General features: G+C 46.6%; 1 protein-coding gene across 4 annotated transcripts in view; it reads left to right on the forward strand.

The window, feature by feature from the left end:
* SOX5 (SRY-box transcription factor 5) overlaps positions 1–21,186 on the forward strand; it is a 633,967-nt gene that overhangs the window by 226,539 nt on the left and 386,242 nt on the right. For all 4 annotated transcript variants that reach the window (XM_048499520.1, XM_048499517.1, XM_048499519.1 and 1 more), the window contains exon 3: positions 19,503–19,713. In XM_048499520.1, the coding sequence (XP_048355477.1) occupies positions 19,503–19,713 (211 nt within the window). The remainder of the gene's footprint in view (positions 1–19,502; positions 19,714–21,186) is intronic.

The raw sequence follows: 21,186 nt of genomic DNA on the forward strand, positions 1-21,186 counted from the left end.
TTGGGAGGGAGACTGGACAGTTCATAAGAAGGAATTTTCACAGAACAAGTGTTCGTCCAGCTGCTGCTTGCAGACTACCTGGTGAGCGGGGAGCTCACCCCCTCCCTAGGCAGCCAATCCTGTCAGATCTCAAAAGCTCAGCAGGGTTGGTGCTGGTTAGGTGACCACCAAGGAAGTCCAGGGTTGGTAGGAGGAGGCAGGCAATGGCAAACCACCTCTGTCCTTCTCTTGCTTTGAAAACTCTACAGCAGTGATGGCGAACCTTTTTGAGACCGAGTGTCCAAATTGCAACCCAAACCCCACTTATTTATCGCAAAGTGCCAACCCGGTAATTTAACCTGAATGCTGAGGTTTTCTTTTAGAAAAAACCGATTGGCTCCCTCTTCCTCCGCCCCGCCCACTTGAGCAGGGGCCAGCCTGCTCTAGCCTCCCACAAGTCCCACGCACACTGCTCTGTGCCTCTCTAGCATCTCTGCCTCCTCTGCCCCCCCTTCAGGCAACAGCCACCCGGAGCACAGGCACCAGGCCCGCCATCTGAGTCCTCCCTGCTCACCGTGGTGCCCGCACGTTGTGCTCAGTGGCCCAGGCCAGCCTAGATGTGTGTGTGTGGGAGGGTTGGTTGGTGATTTTCCACCTCCACATGACAAACCCTGTGTGTGCGTGCCCACAGAGAGGGCTCCGAGTGCCACCTCTGGCACCCGTGCCATAGGTTCGCCATCCCTTCTCTACAGAGTAAGTATAAGTTAGCTGTGACTTGATGGAACGAAAAGGATAAGTTACATTTAAAATTCCCTGCTGGTCAACAGAGAGAAAAACTAGGAAGAGAAGTTAAAAAAAATATGTTATCCGTGGGAATTATGCAATAAGGCTGTGTTGGCAAAATTGCAGTTTAATACAGATAAGCGAAAGTAATGCAAAACACCGATAATCAAAGGGAAGGAAGGCACTTGGCCCAGGAGTAATGGTGGGGGAAAAAAGATTTAGGTGAGACAGAGCAAATTAGATGTGAGCTTCCTCCGTCGCCGGGGAAGGGAAGGAGGCGGAAACAAGGAGGTAATTGTCCCGCTCTTCATAGCTTCTGGTCAGATTACATGTAAAATATTGTCTTCAATCCGAGACGCCTCAAAAGATGTCAACAAATTGGAGGGATTTCAGAGGCGAGGGGGAGAAATGATGAAAGGGCTGGGAGAACTCGTTCGGGGAGGAAAGATTGGAAGAACTAAATATGTATGCTGCAGGGCTAAATGGTGGCGGGAGAAGGCCTGAAAAGACCTTAGCCCGCATGGGTACGGGGTGGTTTTGGTTGGTGAGAAGTAACACTGAAACCAGGCGCAGCATTGGATGGACAGTCGGGGGGGGGGGGGGGGCAACCAGGAAGAGAAAACACACACACTTACACATACACACTTTCTCATCAGTTTGTCTATTTTGTACCCTGCTAAGCTTCTGGGATCTAGTGAGGTCCAAATGGTCTGGGCTGTCCAGATAAGGGCATGTTTCTTCTAAGATACAACTAATATTTTCTAGGAAGATGCTGGTTACCTAAATAGAATATTGAATTTCCTTCCTCGTGTTCTTTTTCTTTTCACATTTGCCATCTTAAAAAAAAATCTATTAAACCTGGGGGGACAGGGCACTGGCTTGGCCCCCGTAGTAGTAGTAGTAGTAGTAGTAGTAGTAGTAGTAGTAGTAGTAGTAGTAGTAGTAGTAGTAGTAGGAGGAGGAGGAGGAGGAGGAGGAGGAGGAGGAGGAGGAGGAGGAGGAAGAGTTTGGATTTATATCCCCCCCTTTCTCTCCTGTAAAGAGACTCAAAGGGGCTTACAATCTCCTTGCCTTTCCCCCCTCACAACAAACACCCTGTGAGGTGAGTGGGGCTGAGAGAGCTCCAAAGAACTGTGTCCAGCCCAGGGTCACCCAGCTGGCGTGTGTGGGAGTGCACAAGCTGATCTGGTTCACCAGATAAGCCTCCACAGCTCAAGTGGCAGAGCGGGGAATCAAACCCGGTTCTCCAGATTAGAGTGCACCTGTTCTTAACCGCTTTACTACGCTGGGTGTGATACATGTGTGCATTCAGACAAGCCAATGAAAATGTCCCAAGAAGTCCTTATTTTTTGCTACCTGGCTTGCCAACATTCTTTACCATCTGTCTTCAGGCCTGATCTCTGTGCTCAATTCTCCATCAGGGAGATGGAGTCTGAAGGATAATTTGCCAGCCATCTGGTGAGCACCTCACCTGCCCAGAGACTCACCTGCCCTGGGCATTTATGCAGGGGGATCCTGAGAGGCCGTCACGTTGCTCTTTCTGGTTGTAGGGAACCAGGGAACTAAACAATGGATGAAACAATTCCGATTTGCAAAAAAAAAGAAAAAGAGTAAACAAATAATCAAAAGCAACCTCCCCGGTCCTCCTAAATGGATAATTCGTTCAAAGCTTTGCGTTGTTCTTGTTGTTTCCAGTGGAGACCTCCAACACTGCGTCCGCAGCGCAGCCTATCCATTCATTACTGCCCTCAGATGGGCAGTTACGTTAGTAGCTTTCTGGCTTGTAATTACCGAAAGGCAGGCAACTGCGTGAGCTCGGGTCAACGAGCAACTCCGGGCTCTGTTTGTGGGAAGGTAATGGGGGAACAGCAATAGGAAAAGAAATAAAACTTGTGCTGAAGTCCACGGCGGTGATCAAGGTATAATTTGTGGTTTGTGATGTGTTTGCTGGTGGTCCTTAGACAGGAAGTTAGCAACGGCTAGTTCATTTATTCAGTTTATTTGTAAAGATGCAGAGTTTGCCGTCGTAAAGTTTGAAGTTTCCCTCCGATAGCAGGCAGGTTTGTCATGTCTTCTGGAGGAGTTTGAGAAAGGAAAATTAGGAGGGCAGTATTCCAGAGTATCAATTGGATACCTCATTTTTGAGGATATGATCGTTGTAGTCCCTGTGTTGGCAAGGGATTGGATTGGATGACATAACAAATTATTACATTTGTGGAATTCACTGCTAGAGATGTTCTGATAGCCACAGTCATAGATAGCTATAACAGGATTAGGCACGTTCACAAGAACTAGTCGCATATCAGCAGCTTCTAGCCATGGTGACGAAGGAACTTCCACATTCAGATGTAGTGAACTTTGGAATTCCATGGCTAAGAAGCAACATCGGGGGAAGGCTTTGGCCTCTTGTCCTGTTGTTGGACTTCCAGAGTATCTAGTTGGCCACTGTGTGAGGCAGGATGCTGGAATAGATGGACCACTGGCTAATCCAACAGGGCTCTTCTTCTTAAGGTATTAGAATGCTGGACTAGATGGATTACTGACCTGATCCAGCAGGGCTGTTCTTCAGAGGCGTAGCTGGGCCAAACTGCGCCCGGTGAGCATTCCATATTTTCTGCCCTCCCAGAAAATATGCCCCCGTAGTGCCCCCCCTGCAGCACCCCCTTTCCCCCCCTTCCCACACTTACCTTAGTTCCTTTCCTTTTTCCTGAACTTGTTTAGGCTGCAAAAGGCCTGTTCACAGTAAAAATGGCCTGATAGGAACTATACTTCCCAGGAGACCTTGTGAGCCCAAGGTCTCCTGGGAACTGTAGTTCCTCAGGGCGTTTTTACTGCAAACAGGTCTTTTGCAGCCTGAAAAAGTTCAAGAAAAAGGAAAGGAACTAAGGTAAGTGTGGGAAGGAGGTGGGGAGCCCTGCTGAGGGCACTGCGGGAGGGGGAGGGGCCTGGGACGATTTTCTGCCCCCCTGGCTTGCGCCCAGTGCACTGCACACCCCCTTTCTGCTGTTCTTACATACTTAGGATGCTAGGCTAGATGGACCACTGGTCTGATCCATCAGGACCCTGCTTATGTCCTTTGGATGCTGGTCTAGATAGACCACTAGTCTGCTCCATCAGGGCTCTTCTTATGATCTCATGTTCTTATGACCCCAGTGATCCCTTCTAACTCCAAGATCAAATAAACATATAAAACAATCACATCGGACAATGTGCTTAATTATGGATGTGGCCTTCTCCGTGAGTTGAAGGTGGAATGATGGAGTTATCATTAACCATGCTCTGTATACTCATTTATCTAGACTTGTATATTCAGCTCTTTGACACTGCAGAATCACCAGTGCCTAATTGCTGCCCTGCTGGACCAGACCAGTGGTCCATCTTGTCCAGCATGCTGTTGTTCACAGTGGTCAACCAGCTGTCATGGAATACCAACAAATGGCAGATAAAGGCCTACCACCCGCTCCCATATTGCTTCCTCATGTATACTGGAGGGCCCCATTAGGCACCATGGCTACTAGTAACTGATGGATCTCTGCTCTGTGAATCTGTCTGATCCCTCTGTAAAGCCAGCCTGCTGTAGAGGTTAAAAGCAGTGGACTCTAATCTGGGGAGCCTGGTTTGATTCCCCGCTGTTCTACTTGTGTGGCGGGCTCTAATCTGGAGAACCTGGTTTGATGATCCACTCCTCCACATGAGTGGCTGACTCTAATCTGAAGAACCAGGTTGGATTCTCCCCTCTTCCTTATGAAGCCTGCTGGGTGCAGGGAGCTGGGTGACCTACGGCTAGTTCTCTCAGAACTCTTTCAGTCCCATCTGCCTCACCAGGTGCCTGTTGTGTGGAGAGGAAGGTAAGACCATTGTAAGCCTCACTGTGACTCCTTAAGATATAAGGATATAAGCATTTACTTTACTTCTTCTAAGACCATCTATTCCAGGGGTCATTGTACATCCACTGATGGTGAATTCTATCATTACCTGTTGACTGAACAAGTACTTTATTTTGTCCATCCTGAATTTATTGTCCATCAATTTTATTGGGCGCCCCCAAGTTCTAGTCTTTTTGGAGAGATATAAAAAAGTTCTCTGCATCCACCATCTCCATCCCATCCTTAATCTGATAGTTCTCTCAGATATCTTTTCTCCAAACTGAAAAATACATCTTGTGACCTCTTTAAAAATAAACATCAGTTGATAGCAATGAAAGTCATAGCAGTGAAAAAATACACACCAAAAAGCCATAACAAAAAAGTAACCTTAGCCTAAGACTTAATGAGTGGTTAGAGTTTCACACTCAGATCTGGATTCAAGTCCACATTGCCATGAAGCTATTTTAGGAAATCTTACTCTCTTAATCTTACTTAATCTGAAATTTAGGAAATCTCTCTCTCTCTCTCAGCCTCTTCTATTTCACTAGAACGTTGCGATGGGAGAAATGGAAAATTATGTACGCTGCTCTATGATCTGCCTGAAGAACAATTGGGATAAAAATACACAAAGAAATCTTTCATCCCTCCATCTTTACAAATGGTAAACAAAATGCTCAAAACACAAAAGAACGGAGAAATTAAGACAACCAGAGTTCTAATTAACAGAGACAATAATAATGACAAGTGCGTTTCTCTTCATTTAAAAGAGGACCATTTTCATGTTAATGTTGAAGTACTGGTAAATTTTCTCTGATGATACGGATCTGGCAGGTTTTCAAAATCCCTGAAAATCCTACGACGACTGTTTAACCTGAGAAAGGAAAGAAACCGAGAAAACAGCACAGACCACTACTGTATCATCTTCGGTCCTCTGATCCGAAAAATCTTATAATTTACCTCCATTTCATACTCTACATGACAAAAGTCACAACACGACTGAGCCAAACGTTATCTGCTCTAATCCGCCCCCGCCCCCTCCGCCATAAACCATTACTGCAGTTCACATAAACAAGGAGGTGTGATGTGATCATAAATGGGAAAGGAAATGTCTATGAGACAGTCTGTCTATTAAACTGTACAATCCTTGGCACAGAAGTGCAAACACTGGAGACATCACCCATCTCCAAGGGCTGCACTGGGAGCCAAATTCGGGGTTGGCGTATGTCGGTGAAGTTCAGAGAGAATTCAGTCAAGTTAATCGCAATCATGTTTTTGGAGTTTGCAAATCCCGAGTGCGGCGGGATTTCTGTCCTCTTAACAGTGTGCTGGATCCAGGACATCTTAGATGCAGAATAATCCCTCCCTCCGTTTCACCTCATACTGGGGGTTACTGGGCTTTGATGTCACCAGCTTTCTCTCTTCCCCGTATAACTTTAATCAGCTTTGTGTTGTCAGTGCCTGAATACATGCCGGGCGCTTGTTGGAAACATTGGTTAGGTAGCTTCTGCTCCTTCCCTCTGTCATAAACCTTTAAATGTGCACAACCCCACTTTTCAAAAGGCTGTTGACAACGTTCACGGTTCCTCTACATCCCAGTTTACGGTTGCCAACCTCCAGGCAGTCGCTGGAGATCTCCTGGAATTACAGTTGATCTCCAGACTACAGAGATCACGTTCCTTGGAGAAGATGGGCGGTTTGGAGAGTAGACTCTATGTAAGGTAAGGTGACCAGTTGGTCACCTTTCTGAACTGGGATGGGGGGTAGGCAGCCACGCGCGCAGCCGCAGGAGCACACTGTGACAGGGCGGGAAACGGCAAGCCCCAGAAGGCCGTGCTCCTGCGGCTGCGCGCGTGGGAGGCTGCCGCACTGCCTTGCGCCCCAGAAGGCAGTGCGGCAGCCTCCCCAAAATTGGGACAATTTAAATAACCCGCGGGACAAATTGTTTGAAGGCGGGACTGTCCCACCAAAAGCGGGACATCTGGTCAGCCTGATGTAAACTCTGCTCTTCTCAGACTCCACCTCCAAATGTCCAGGAATTTTCTAACCTGTCTTCATCAAACACTCTGTCCGTTATGCTATGCTGGCTCTCAAGTCAGCAAAAGACAAATTTCCACTTGGGATGTGTGTTTCTGTGAAGGTGGGTCAGTGTCCCTAAACATCCTGCTGACCCACTAGACTCCCCAAATGGATGCTCTGTCACTGAGTGTGAGGGAGCTTGTCCATCCTTGAGAAAACACCAGAAGCCCATGGTTGAGAAAGCTCTCAGCTTTCACTCTGGATGAAAGTTGACAACGGCCAATTGGATAAATGTTCTCCAAAAGTAAAGGGGCCCGATGGACACATCTCTGGACCCCATTAGGACCTAAGAGCATTTTCTCTGGCAGTGTATCAAATTTGTAACACGTTCTACATGATTCTGTCATATGTGTATACATTTGGGTTGCAATTTGGGCACTCGGTCTTAAAAAGATTCGTCATCACTGTTTTAGTAGTAGAAACACATGTTTTATGTACACAGGAGAAGAAGACCTTGCTTCTGTTTCACGGGCCAAACTGCTTTCCTTCTAAGCAGATAGAAAATTGAATTTGTTTGGGAGATCAGTTGCTCCTTGATATTGTATGGCCTTTGCAAGTGTCAGCTTCAGGGCCTAGGTTTTTCGTCTGTAGAGTAGGACAAACAATTGTAAATGGCTTCATAAGTTTGTTGTGAATGTGACAGCAATTGCAAAGTACTCTATGAGTACCATGTAGAAATAAATTCTGAGGAAGGAGCCATGCCTCAGTGGTCGAACATCCACTTTTTGAATAAAAGTTCAGTAAAGGTAAAGTTTCCCCTTCAGTCGTGTTTGACCCTGGGGTACCACTGCAAGCAGTGATTTCATAGGCAAACCGTTTTTGTGGGGTAGTTTGCCACTGGTTTCCCCGGCTATTCTTTACCCCCTAGCTATGTGCTAGGTACTCATTTACTGACCAAAAAATGGATGGATGGCTGAGTTGACCAGGAGCCAGCTGCCAGGATATCTGACCTACAGGGGGCTCAAACTCCTGACCGTGTGAGTGGCAGTGCAAGCACTTAACCACTACGCCAAGTGGCTCCTAAAAGTTCAGTATAGGCTTCCAATTCCGGGTTGGGAAATTGCTGGATACTGGGGGGCCAAGCCTGAGGAGGGACTTCAGTGAGGTATGATTCCACAGAGACTGCCCTCCAAAGCAGCCAGTTTCTTCGAGGGAACTGACCTCTGTAGTCTAGAGATCAATTGTAATTTCAGAAGGTCTCCAGGCCCTACCTGAAGGTTGGTGATCATAGTTCAGTCCCCGACATCTAGAAGAAGAAGAAGAGTTTGGATTTATATCCCCCTTTTCTCTCCTGTAGGAGACTCAAAGGGGCTGACAATCTCCTTGCCCTTCCCCACTCACAACAAACACCCTGTGAGGTGGGTGGGGCTGAGAGAGCTCCGAAGAGCTGTGACTAGCCCAAGGTCACCCAGCTGGCATGTGTGGGGTAGTGCCCAGGCGAATCTGAATTCCCCAGATAAGCCTCCACAGCTAGTTAAAGATAAGGCACTAGGCCAGGGGTAGAGAACCTGCGGCTCTCCAGATGTTCAGGAACTACAATTCCCATCAGCCTCTGTCAGCATGGCCAATTGGCCATGCTGGTAGGGGCTGATGGGAATTGTAGTTCCTGAACATCTGGAGAGCCGCAGGTTCCCTACCCCTGATCTAGACTATAGGTGGTTAAACTTCGTGGCCTCTCCAGATGTTATGGACTACAGTTCCCATGCTGGCAGGGGGATGATGGAACTGTAGTCCATAACATCTGAGGGCTACCTGCCTGTGCACTCAGAACCAGGGAGTAGGGAACCTCTTGTCTCAGATGTTCAGGAACTACAATTCCCATCAGTTTCACCAGCATGGCCAATTGGCCATGCTGGTAGGGGCTGATGGGAATTGTAGTTCCTGAACATCTGGAGAGCCGCAGGTTCCCTACCCCTGCACTAGGCAGACTGCCCATTTGCTGCAACACATGATCTAACCCCAGCCCTGAATTTCCTCCCTGAGTAATTGTGGAGTGCTGTAGAAAAAAAGGGCCTATAGGCCAGGGGAGGCAGTCCAGAGCATCACCTGGGAGTTAATCGCATCAGGACTGTGCAGTCAGATGTACCTGGCCCTCTCCCTGCAAAGCCGGAAATAAAAAAAAACGCTGTCTGGATGAAGCCGAATAGTCAGAGCCGAAAAAAGCCGAAAAATGTTTGGACTGTTTTTAGCTTTTCCCAGGGCCCAGCCAGCCCAGATATTGTATTTATATGCAGTTTGAAGCAGAGAAGATGCAGATGTGTCTCCCCTGAGTGCCTTGGTACAACTAGGGCAGTGATGGCGAACCTTTTCGAGACTGAGTGCCCAAACTGCAACCCAAAACCCACTTATTTATCGCAAAGTGCCAACATGGCAATTTAACCTAAATACTGAGGTTTTAGTTTAGAAAAAACGGTTGGCTCCGAGGCATGCGTTACTTGGGAGTAAGCTTGGTGATAGTTGGTGGCTTTGTCTTGAAGCAACCGTGCAACTCTTCCAATGGGTGAATCACGACCCTAGGAGGGTTTATTCTGAAGCAACCGAGCTTACTCCCAGGTAAAGGATTGCGCTTTAGTTCTTCACATGAAAATCAGTGGGGTTTAACAGCACTTAACAGGGTTACCTACACTGCTTCCCCAAAACTCGGTCTTAGGTTTAATGCTAATAATCGAGCCAGTGACCCAGACCAGCCTAGATGTGTGTGTGGGGGAGGACTCTGTTTGTGCGTGCCCACAGAGAGGGCTTTGAGTGCCACCTCTGGCACACGTGCCATAGGTTCGCCACCACTGAACTAGGGTTTGTTTGCGGGTGTGGGGTGTGTATCACTTTGCGATGTCTGAAAGGAGGAACCTTTTTTTAACATCTAGATCCCTCCGTTTGTATTTGCCCTTATGGGCTGTTTGAATTTGTCAAAAGTGTTGATAGGTACTGGCAGAGAACAAAAGAAGACATGTCCCAACTTACCAGGTTGGGGATACCTCGAACTGCAGCTCCTCTTTATTCCAGTGCTGGCACTAAGATGACATTGGGAAACAATGCTTCCACCCAGTGATGGGATCCAAAAGTTTTAGTAAGGTTCCCATGGTGGTGGGATTCAAACAGTGGCGTAGCACCAATGGGGAAGGGCACGAAAGGGGCGTGGCTGGGCATTCTGGGGGGCGGGCGACACAATTTCTGTTACTGTAAAAAACTCTTATTGTAAAAAAAAGTTCCTAATTTCCAGCCGGTATCTTTCTGTCCATATAGCAAGTCCTATCGTCTACTGCCAACAGAAACAACTACTTCTCCTCTAATTGACTGCCTGTCAAATACGTAATACTTTCAAATACTTAATTTTGTTTCTAGAAATCAAAAGAAGGATACTTTGGACCATATTACAAAATACGTTTTAAAACAGCCCAACAGGGAGAATTATCCCGTTTTCTACCTTCGCTAACCAGCCACATAGGAAACAACAGGACCTTATGATTTTTGGACCTAATGGAATTTCTAACAGAAAAGCAGACCCAATTAGTAACCCCCTCTCGGCACACACAAATAATTAGCAACCCACTCTTGGGAACTGGTGAGAACCTGCTGGATCCCACCTCTGCTTCCACCTGTGTAACCCCTCTGTGTCCCTCGAAGGTGAGAGTTCACTGTTTTTTGTAGAGCAGTGAAGTTTTAATTTCACAAACTTGTGGCTATGGTTTCTGGAAGTCTGGGCCGCATTGTCCTGATGGTACCAAACAGGACACCCTTTGCCTCTGATAAATATGGCGGCACCCTCTCTTCCTTCATTTTAAAGTTTTTAACTTTTCTTCTGTTGTTTCCATCTGCCTCCTCTTTCTTCTTGGCTTCCACGAGGGATCTCTGGGATGATTGTCGGTGTGAGTCAACCTAAATCGACAAAAGTTTGAGCTCGAACAATTAAAAAACCCTGTAGGGGCCTTTCTGACTAATATCTCACACGAAGTGATATTACAGTATTGCTTCCGGAAATTGGGATGAGGAAAAGTAACAATATCCACGTGGGAAACACAACAGACCTTTAAAGTCACACAGAAAAAAGAGAGTAGGAACAAATATATTGCTTGTTCCTTCAGAAATCCTTTTTAAAAAAGGGGCCCCCAAACTATTTTTATACAGGAGCAAAATGGAGAGAGGCCCACCGATTCATTGCGCAAAAGAGACACTGTTTTGGGGGCAAGGATAAAGGCCATTGTCTGATGGCATGACTTTACCTGTCAATCACAAAGGTGACGAGGAGGCTAGATTAAGCAAAGCTTCATCAAGATTAACAAAGGAAGATTATTGACCTCATCCTCAAAGGGCAGAGGCCGGTTTTGTCATTAAACCTTATGGGGGGGGGGGTGTTCCATCATGGGTGGACGGCCCCGTTTGGCTGTCGAAACAACAACTTCCACTGCAATTAGCTCCGGATGGATTCAGAACACCCACTTCTTGGGTCAGTCTCTTTTCTTCTTAGTCCGGGGGCGAGAAGGGGAAGATGGCCATTGTTCCCTCCTCTGACAGAGCCCGAGGAGATTCTGTGTTGCCCATATGAGTGAGAAACAGGCCTTGCATCTAGAGCTGTGGTGAGTAGGATGCAGGTTCGCAACAGAGAAGTGATACCTGGGATATATTTTTGCATTTTAAAAAAGTGTGTTCGGCGCTGTCGTCGCGTTAGTGTCAGATTCACGAGGGACGTTAACAGCCCCCGGGTCCCGTGTGGAGTGTGTGGGAACAGCTGCTGACCTCGTAAAAGCGTTAGAAGGATTAACGCCACCAGAGGCTGAAATGTAATCAAAGGAGAACAGGTGAATGGCTCCTTAGTAGAAAGGAAATATTCCTGGAGGGGGGGGGGGAAGGAGGGGAAGGCAGGGCTTTATCTTAAGCAAGTTTCTGGCCTGCCTGCAATCTCTTGCGACGTCAAAGTTATTCAACCCATTCAGCCGCTACATTAATTGATGCCCTGGTACACATTAATGTAGTCTTTGGGGATGCTTCTACTCCCCCCCAAAAAACAATCTCGATATAAGTGCTGTGTGGAGCCTGGTTGTCTGTCATAATTTGTTAGTATTTTTCTCCTGATGTTTGCCTGTGGCTGGCATCTTCAGAGGATCCTCTGAAGATGCCAGCCACAGATGCAGGCAAAACGTCAGGAGAGAATGCTGCTAGAACACGGCCAGACAGCCCGGAAACCACACAGCACCCCAGTGATTCCGGCCGTGAAAGCCTTCGACAATACAGTCTCTGATATGATTTTCTTTTTTATTTGTCTTGTTAAAAACAAACTTCCTTATTGGTTGTTGTGGGTTTTCTGAGCTGTGTGGCTGTGGTCTGGTAGATCTTGTTCCTAATGTTTCGCCTGCACCTGGGGCTGGTTGGCATCTTTAGAGGTATATCACAAAGAGAAGTATGTTACATATTGCCTGGATTTAGGTTAACTCACACTGACTCCACATCATCTGAGTAGCTGATTTTCTTTTTGAAGGCAGGACAGCCGCCTGTCCATCACAGCTGACCATCTGGAGGTGAGATGGACCAATGAGCATTTGAGTATCCCTAGTTGGGATGGCCCATCCTAACCCAATGCTGTCAGATCTTGGAAACGAAGCAAAGTTGGCCCCGGTTAGCATTTGAATGAGAGACCACCACGAAAGTTCAGGGTCGCTATGCAGAGGAAGGAAAGGTGGGATATAAGTACTGTAAAATAATGAATAAATAATAAGGAAGTTTTGTCGAAGGCTTTTGTGGCCGGATTCAACTGGTTGTTGTGGGTTTTCCGGACTGTGTGGCTGCTCCCTGAAGTCATAACCCAATTTACATTGTTGTGCCTCCGCCAGGTTTCTGCTTTGTCCACTCGGAGACCTGCGTGGCTGGTTTGTTCATTTCAAACCAACCTGTAAATAAAATAAATCTTCTTAGTTGTTTATGTATTAATCCAGTCTCGGTGATCTCCGTAATCTCCTTGTGCACCACAAAACTTATCTCACAACAGCCTATGCACTCGCTACCTGTAGAACACCTGGAGACTTAGGGGACAGTTTCTAATTCTAAATGAACCTAGATCCCAAAAATCTTAGGAGGCTGTGTGATTCCTTTCAGTGGGGAACAAAATGGCCCATTGTAGGACGTGTGTGATTTATTTGATGATCTGTTGGTCTGTTGGTTAATGGTCTTTTGGCTGTTGAGCAGGTGGCTTCACTATATCCTTTCCCCATAACGCAGTCCGGTGTAACCAGCTTTTTCATGCAGCCAGATGTGAATTCTTCTACCTCTTCCTTTTCTACCTCCTCCCTTTCATTGTTCTATTGCTCTGCTAGGCTGGAAATTATTAAAATATTAAAATAAGATGGATTCGGGGCCGAGTTGCCATTGTGTTCCAGTACAAAAACAAAAATATAATTGAACTAAACATCTCTGTGAATGGAAAAGCAAGTGGGTAAGGGTGGTGGGGGGGGGTTAAAGTATTTTGGAGCATAAACTTTTTTTGGCGCTCCCTCTGCGATCTCTCTCGACCCAATGCTTTAATTGTGTATGCACTCTAGATGTATTTTAACGATGTGGGAGGTTTTGGGGTTGGTTTTAATCGTGGGGTCGCCGCGAGCCCCGAGCGACTTGACGGCACTTAACACGCACAATAGATTTTCAGATGCGATTTTATTTATGTGCATTTTAATTTCTTAGCTGACGAGAGCAGAAAACCGGGGGATGAGTTTTGTAAAGCAAGTAAATAAATAATGGATCGTTTCGCAGAGATCTCGATTGTTTTGTTTGTTTTTATGATGCAGGAGAGTTATTTGCAGGGGGGAGTGACAAAGATTTCAACGAGGGGGAACGTTTGCAGGAGTGAGAAGTGAACTTGGTTGCCAACCCCCAGGCTGGGGCTGGAGTTCTCCTAAAATTACAAGTAATCTCAAGACTACAGACATTTCTTTCCCTGGAGAAAATGGAAGCTTCGCCAGGTAGCTTCAGTGGTACAAAATGGACAAAAAGGAGAAATTCCTTCCCACATTTCCCCCATAGACTCTACCCCTAAATCTCCAGGATTTTCCAAGGCCAAAGTTGGCTATTCTACCAGTGATCAGAATTCTCATGAAAAGTTCTGGGACCATCTTTAATAGGATTTTGATCCTCTTTGATCTGAGATTGCAAATACCTTAACAGACCAGGTGATCGGGAACAACAGCCGCAGAAGGCCATTGCTCTCACCTCCTGCAGGTGAGCTCCCAAAGGCACCTGGTGGGCCACTGCGAGTAGCAGACTGCTGGACTAGATGGACTCTGGTCTGATCCAGCTGGCTAGTTCTTATGTTCTTATGTTCTTATGATTTGGGGATCACCCCTCACTAAAAAAGAGCCAACCTGGCATAGTGTTTAAAGGGCTAGAGTAGGATTTGGGAGACCCTGGTACAAATCCGCACGGTGCCTTGGAAGCTTAATGGGTGACTTTAAGCCAGTCACGCAGGGCCTTTGTCACTTACAGTTTCTGTGGTGTCCCTGTGAGTTTTGTCGTTTAAATGTGAGGAGGTGGCCCACTGCTTCCCGTGAGACCAGCCATCATTTTGTCTGCCCCTCTTCTAGGGTTTGGCGGTCGCTTGGCACTTGTTCCTTAACTGGAAAAAAGTCTGTCCACTGGCGTAATGCCCATTGGGAAAGGTGGGCAGCTGCCCAGGGCATCACCTTGGGGGGGGGCATCAAAATGCTGGGTTCGTTTTTGGGTATTTTTAGTGGTTTTCCATTTTTGGCCTGCAGGGGGCGCAGTTTTTAGGCTAGTGACACCAAAATTTCAGCATATCATCAGGAGACCGTCCTTATGCTACCCCCCCCAAGTTTGGTGAGGTTTGGTTCAGGGAGTCCAAAGTTATGGACTCCCAAAAGGGGTGCCCCTATCCCCCATTGTTTCCAATGGAAGCTAATAGGAGATGGGGGGCTACACAGTTTTGCAGAGTCCATAACCTTTGGCTCTAGAACCAAACTGCACCAAACTTAGGGGGGGTATCATTAGGGCAGTCTCCTGATGAGACCCTTGAAAGTTTTGAGACTGTGCCTCAGAAATGTGCCCCAGCCTGCAAAACCCATTGACAGCAATGCAGAAAACTCAATGCAGTACAAAGATTCTTGGGAAAATTTCGGGATGTTTGTGCAGGGAGGGCATTCTTGGACATGTCATCACCAAAGTTTCAGGGTATCATCTGGAGACTGTCATGATGGCACCCCCAAGGTTTGGTGCAGTTTGGTTCAGGGAGTCCAAAGTTATGGACCCTCAAAAGGGAATCCCCCTTCTCCTTAGCAAAGAATGTGGGATGGGGTACCCCCTTTGAGGGTGCATAACTTTGAACCCCCTAAACCAAACTGCACCAAACATGGCGGGGGGGTCCCATCAGGACAGTTTCCAGATGATACTCTGAAATTTTGGTGCCAATACATCAAAAAATGCGCACCCTTCAGGGTTGCCCAAGAATCTTTGTTCTGCATTGAGTTTTCTGCATTGCTGTCAATGGGGGTTGCAGGCTGAGGGGGGCACATTTCTGAATGCACAGTCTCAAAACTTTCAGTGTCTCATCAGGAGACTGCCCTGATGATACCCCCCAGGTTTGGTGCAGTTTGGTTCAGGGGGGGCAAAGTTATGGACCCTCAAAACTGTAGCCCCCCATCTCCTATTAGCTCCCATTGGAAACAATGGGGGATGGGGCACCCCCTTTGGGAGTCCATAACTTTGGACTCCCTGAACCAAACCTCACCTCACCTGATGATATGGTGAAATTTGGGTGCTGATATGTCTAAAAATGCACCCCCTGCAGGCATCAATGTCCTGGTGCAAACAAAATTTGGTCGTGGTGGAGTGGCCGCCCGTGGGGGGGGGGGGGGCATCCAACTCAAATTTTGCCCAGGGCTACAGTTTGCCCAGAGCTGCCTCGTTACGCCCCTGAGTCTGTCCCTTCGATCTGTCGCTCCTGGGGCAGATCAAAAATGCCTACATTTAAGACAGAGGCTCATTCCGCACATGCAGAATAATGCCCTTTCAAACTGCTTTCAATGCTCTTTGAAGCTGTGCGGAATGGCAAAATCCACTTGCAAACAGTTGTGAAAGTGGTTTGAAAACGCATTATTTTGCGTGTGCGGAAGGGGCCAAAGACAAAAAAAGGGGCTCGATTGTTTCCCCAGAAATGTTGGTGGAACTCATGCTGCATTGGCCCTCGTCAAAGGAAAGAAGTGAAAAGGAGAAGGAAGCAACACACATTCCGTTCTGCTTTGCCTTCCTTGCACAGGCAGGGGGAAAAAATTGCTATTTGCCTGCCCCTGGAAACTGCGGGGCTTCTCTGATCTGCAGTGTTCTTAGTTCTGAAGGGGGGAAACGCATGAGCAATTGAGAATCTGACCAAAAGGTAATGTACCCTTGACTGGAGAGACCAAATGTGCGCAAAGGACCATGCTGTCAGCATAAACTAGCTCACGGGGTTATTATGAGGGTGAATTGGAGAAGGGGAAAACAAGGTAAGCCACTTTGGGTGCCCATTGAGAAGAAAGATGGGATATAAATAAGGTGAATAAGTAAATAAAGTGGATAAAATAAGCTTTCTAGGACTGTTTTATCCCAGGGAAACTAGTAAGGGGGCGGGGGGCAGCCTCCCAAAGCTACCTACTGAATCTTCAACTAAGCCTGCATTTGAAGACTGAGTTATCAGATCTACATGTGCTTGGATAGCTTTTTTCCCCCAGATTTCTTTCTTCGCAAGTTTGTAAATCCTGAACACCTGTAGCCCAGCGGATGAGCAGGTTGTTTCTTGACATCTCTCTGATCTCTGCCTTTCGGGATGTGTTGGCTTTTGATTTTAAGAACAGAAGGATTTCCAGTGCAGGGGATTTGCCCAATTAAGTGGGAAAAGAATATGGTGATGTGAAGCGATTGCAGCAAAGCGAAGAAGATAGCGGCTGAGTTTTTCAAGCTGAATTATGATGGGGTATGCACGTGGTGAGTCTGCGGCCACCTAAGAGAAGAAGAAGAGTTTGGATTTGTACCTCACTTTTTGCTACTTTAAGGAGTCTGAAAGTGGCTTACAAGTCCTTTCCCTTCATCTCCCAATAACAGATCCCTTGTGAGGTAGGTGGGGCTGAGACAGTTTGAAAAGAACTGTGACAACCCCAAGGTCACCCAGCAGGCTTCATGTGTAGGAGCAGGGAAACAAATCACTGGATAAGAGTCTGCTGCTCATATGGAGGAGCGGAGAATCAAACCCGGTTCTCCAGGATAGAGTCCACCTGCTTTTAAGCACTACAACACACTGGCTGTTATTAGGGTAGCCTCCTTGATTGTTCTTTTGATCAGAAAGGTGGGATAGAAATAAGTTAAATAAATAAATGTCAACATCAAAGATCACAGCAGATCCATCACCCGCCTTGCATGTACGAGGGCTTCCTTGCTGGCTATTACTGCAAACTGATTTTGGATTAGACAGACCTTTTGAAGTCACCGGGTGCAGCTCTTACGCAGATTTTCTGGCTCAAGGAAGGTGGAGTATAAATCGCTCTGCCATTAAAACTCTTCAGATGAAGCTAAAAGGGGACTCTCTTGCAAGCCTGGATACAGACCATATGGGATCTGAACTCAAGATTTCCTGAACGTGGCACCTTAAAGACTTACCAAATCCAACGTGGCATTAGCTTTTGTTTTATTTATTTATTTTATTTATTTAATTAGGCTTTTATACCGCCCCATCCCCGAAGGGCTCTGGGCGGTGTACAGCATATAAAAAAACAGTATAAAACAAATTAAACATTTAAAAGCAGCGATAAGACCAGAAATTTGGTTTGCACAATCTCAATGGATAGAGATATAATTAATAAATAATTGGCGCCCAGTGTTCTGCATTTAAAATTCCCTCTCCCCTGAGAAGGGAGGCATGGCGATGGTATGTGGCCTAGATGTCAGGGCCACAGGGCGGAGGGGGGCACCATTAGCGGCTGGTTTCTCCAAAGGCCCGGCGGAACAGCTCCGTCTTACAGGCCCTGCGGAACTCCCCAAGGTCCCACAGGGCCCGGACAGCTGGTGGTAGAGCGTTCCACCAGGCCGGGGCCAGGGCTGTAAAGGCCCTGGCCCGTGTAGGAAACATCCCAGAGGGGTGTGACTTTGATTTTTTAAAACTTTATGTGTATCCTGACTTTCTCCCCATGGGTATCCAAAGTGACTTACATCATTTTCTTCACTTTTTCTTCATGTTGCCATCGGAGGTGGTGGCGGCCGCTAACCTGGATAGCTTTAAAAGTGGCTTGGACTGATGTATGGAGGAGAAGTCGATCTATGTCTCCCAATCTTGATCCTCCTTGATCTGAGATGGCAAATGCCTGAGCAGACCAGGTGCTCGGGAGCAGCAGCAGCAGCAGAAGGCCGTTGCTTTCACATCCTTCACGTGAGCTCCCAAAGGCACCTGGTGGGCCACTGCGAGTAGCAGAGTGCTGGACTAGATGGACTCTGGTCTGATCCAGCAGGCTCGTTCTTATGTTCTTATGTTCTCTGATTTATCCTCACCACAGCCCTGTGAGGTAGGTCAGGACCAGAGCATGTGATTCTTCACATGATGGAGACTCAAATCTGAGCTCTCTAGGTCTTAATCCGTCACTTTGAACACTACACCATACAGGCTCTTTTCTTCCCTAGTGGTACAAGAGATGGGTTTAAATATACAAACATTGAGAAACAAAAAGCGGACTGCCCGAGGAAAGGGATAAAAAAGCTCATGGAAGGTGAGGGAACGCGGGCGGGGGAAATGTGTTTGATATCTCCAAAGGTGTGAAGAAGGGCTCTGAAGTCCAGACAGACCAGAATGGGGTTGTTGAGTCAGAAAGTTCTCGGGGATGTTAACGAGAGCCAGATCTCACCTGCAGGCATCATTAGGGAGCACCTTTGGGCGAGAAGTCTTTGTCTTTAAACAAGATGGGAAAGCATTAAAGAGAATCATTTAGACACATCTAAACAATCCCGTCCCTAAAGAAAAGGCAGCTGTTTAAAATGAATTGATTCAAGGCGGGGCAGAGAGCGACACATACCATCACCATCTTGGGCAAAATGTTTACTGTCTGATAATGGTTTCATTTCCGTAAGCAACTACCCTGTTTCCCCGAATATAAGACATCCCTGGAAAATAAGACATAGTAGAGGTTTTGCTGAAGTGCGAAATATAAGGCATCCCCCGAAAGTAAGACGTAGCAAAGTTTTTGTTGGGAAGCATGCCCGACGAACAGAGCACAGAAAAAATAAGACATCCCCTGAAAATAAGACATAGCGCATCTTTGGGAGCAAAAATTAATATAAGACACTGTCTTATTTTCGGGGAAACACTGTAGTTGTCCTGACATTAACCATTTGGGGGAGGGGGGGGGGACCCCAAAAGGGAAACGAATTCTTAGGCAAAGGAAAATTCCTCAAAGCTTGAACATCAAATGAACATCTAAAGGTAATCCATACTGTTGTTATTGGAGACACCGGTGAATGTGAGCGGCTCTGAGTTAAAATATGTGCGTCTGTATACATTTCTGTATGTATAATTTCTCCCCTGAACATTAATCTTTTTTCACTTCAGCCTGTAATCTGAGTTTATCCTTGATGGAATGGCTTTTTTCCTCCATGGTTTTTGAAGCTATAGTTCTTTTCTTGTCCCCCCCCCCCCCCCCGCCTTTTAAAGGTTTCGACAAAGAAGCAAACAGTGATCAAATCAAAGAACAAAGGGTTACGGCTTCTTCTTTTTCTTTGCGTGTCGGGATTGTCTGGACGTGTGCTGTGAAAGAGGTGTTTCACCTGGTCGCGCTTCTCTTTCAGGAAGTCGATGGCAATAAAGTGATGTCTTCGTTCGCCCCACACAACTCATCTACCTCGCCGTCTAAAGCAGAAGAAGGTGGGCGTCAAAGTGGAGAATCCTTGTCCAGCACAGCTCTGGGAACCCCTGAAAGGCGCAAAGGCAGCCTCGCAGATGTGGTGGACACCCTGAAGCAGAGGAAGATGGAGGAGCTGATCAAAAATGAACCAGAAGGTAGGCCCCCAGGAAGGTCCATAACGAAGCAGCTGTTGTTTTACCTTCTTCCGGCACCTTGTCGAGGTTCTCCAAAGCCGAAATCTCACCCACCTTCTCCAACCTGGATAACCACCTTGAAATACTCAACCCAGATCTCTTTTCTTCATGGACGGCCTGCTAGATGGCCTAGATACGTGGTGGTGAACCTTTGGCACTCCAGATGTTATGGACTACAATTCCCATCAGCTTTTTCCTCCAATTGGCCATGCTGGCAGGGGCTGATGGGAATTGAAGTCCATAACATCTGGAGTGTGTATAACGAGTCCATAACATTTGGGGTGTGTGTAACTTCCCGAGTGGGAAGTACTTTTATATGGAATATAATTATCCTAAAGATAATGGAAAAAATGAACTATTTTTGTTCAGTAGATATTGAAGATACGGGTTATGTCTCTCAAAAATGAACTTTTATTGTTGAAAAAAACTGGATGTACAATCATTGGATTCGGTAACTGGACAATTATAAAATATACATAAATACATTTATTGAACACACGGATCCTCCGTCTTCAGTGTGAGACGCGCTGTTTGGTTCCTCCATAACATCTGGAGTGCCAAAGGTTCGCCACCACTGGCCTAGATAGTAGTGGTGGATTCTGCACACGTTACACAATTGCATTCAACCAGAAACGTCCATCTCTTCCCCACCAGTTCAACATTAGGGATCTGTCCATTGATTTAGCCGATCAGATCAGCTTAAGAGGGGGGAGGGCAATGGATGGTTTTAATAGTTTAAGAAAGTTTTAGCCAAATCATATTTCTGAACTCGGTGTGAGGTTTTACTGGGTTTTTAGTAATTTCTGTTTTCACTAAATCACATTGAAGGTTTCAAGTCTGCATGGTGCTTAGATGCCTTTGGGCAAAGAGAGGACTCAAATATGTCCTAAATACATTAATACGGACAGTTGTGGATGTTTTGCCATCTGATGTGGTAGTAGTGGCCACCACTGCTGCACTTTACTGGAGCCGCTGCCACCCCCACTCAGGAGGTAACGCCCCCCTCCACACACTTTTTTCTTCCTCTTCTCTGTGTGAGTGGCAAACTGTTCAGGCCCTATTAGACTTATCAAAATCTTACCAGAGCATTTCCTCTCACGAGAATTTTGCCGCCATTTTGGTTGTCCTGGCAACAGACAACCGGAAATGGCAGCAGAAGTCTCCTGAGGAGGACTCTTGGGAGAGTTTGTCCATTGGCCATGTTGCTTTTAAAGAGGCCCTGGGGAGTGAGGATTTGAGGATTATTTCCTTTGGCTGGGCGGAGAGGGCAGAGAGACCTCAAAATCTGTCACCTGAGGCAGTACTTCTGGATATATACATTAAGTATCTCCCAAAATATTCACAAAAACGTCACAGTCTCTGTTGAAGTTAAGTGTACCTGTGGAAACACTTGAGACACAAATCCCATGTATTGGTTGCTTTCAACACTATTTC

This window comes from Sphaerodactylus townsendi, linkage group LG06, assembly GCF_021028975.2.
Source record: "Sphaerodactylus townsendi isolate TG3544 linkage group LG06, MPM_Stown_v2.3, whole genome shotgun sequence".
Lineage (NCBI taxonomy): Eukaryota > Metazoa > Chordata > Lepidosauria > Squamata > Sphaerodactylidae > Sphaerodactylus > Sphaerodactylus townsendi.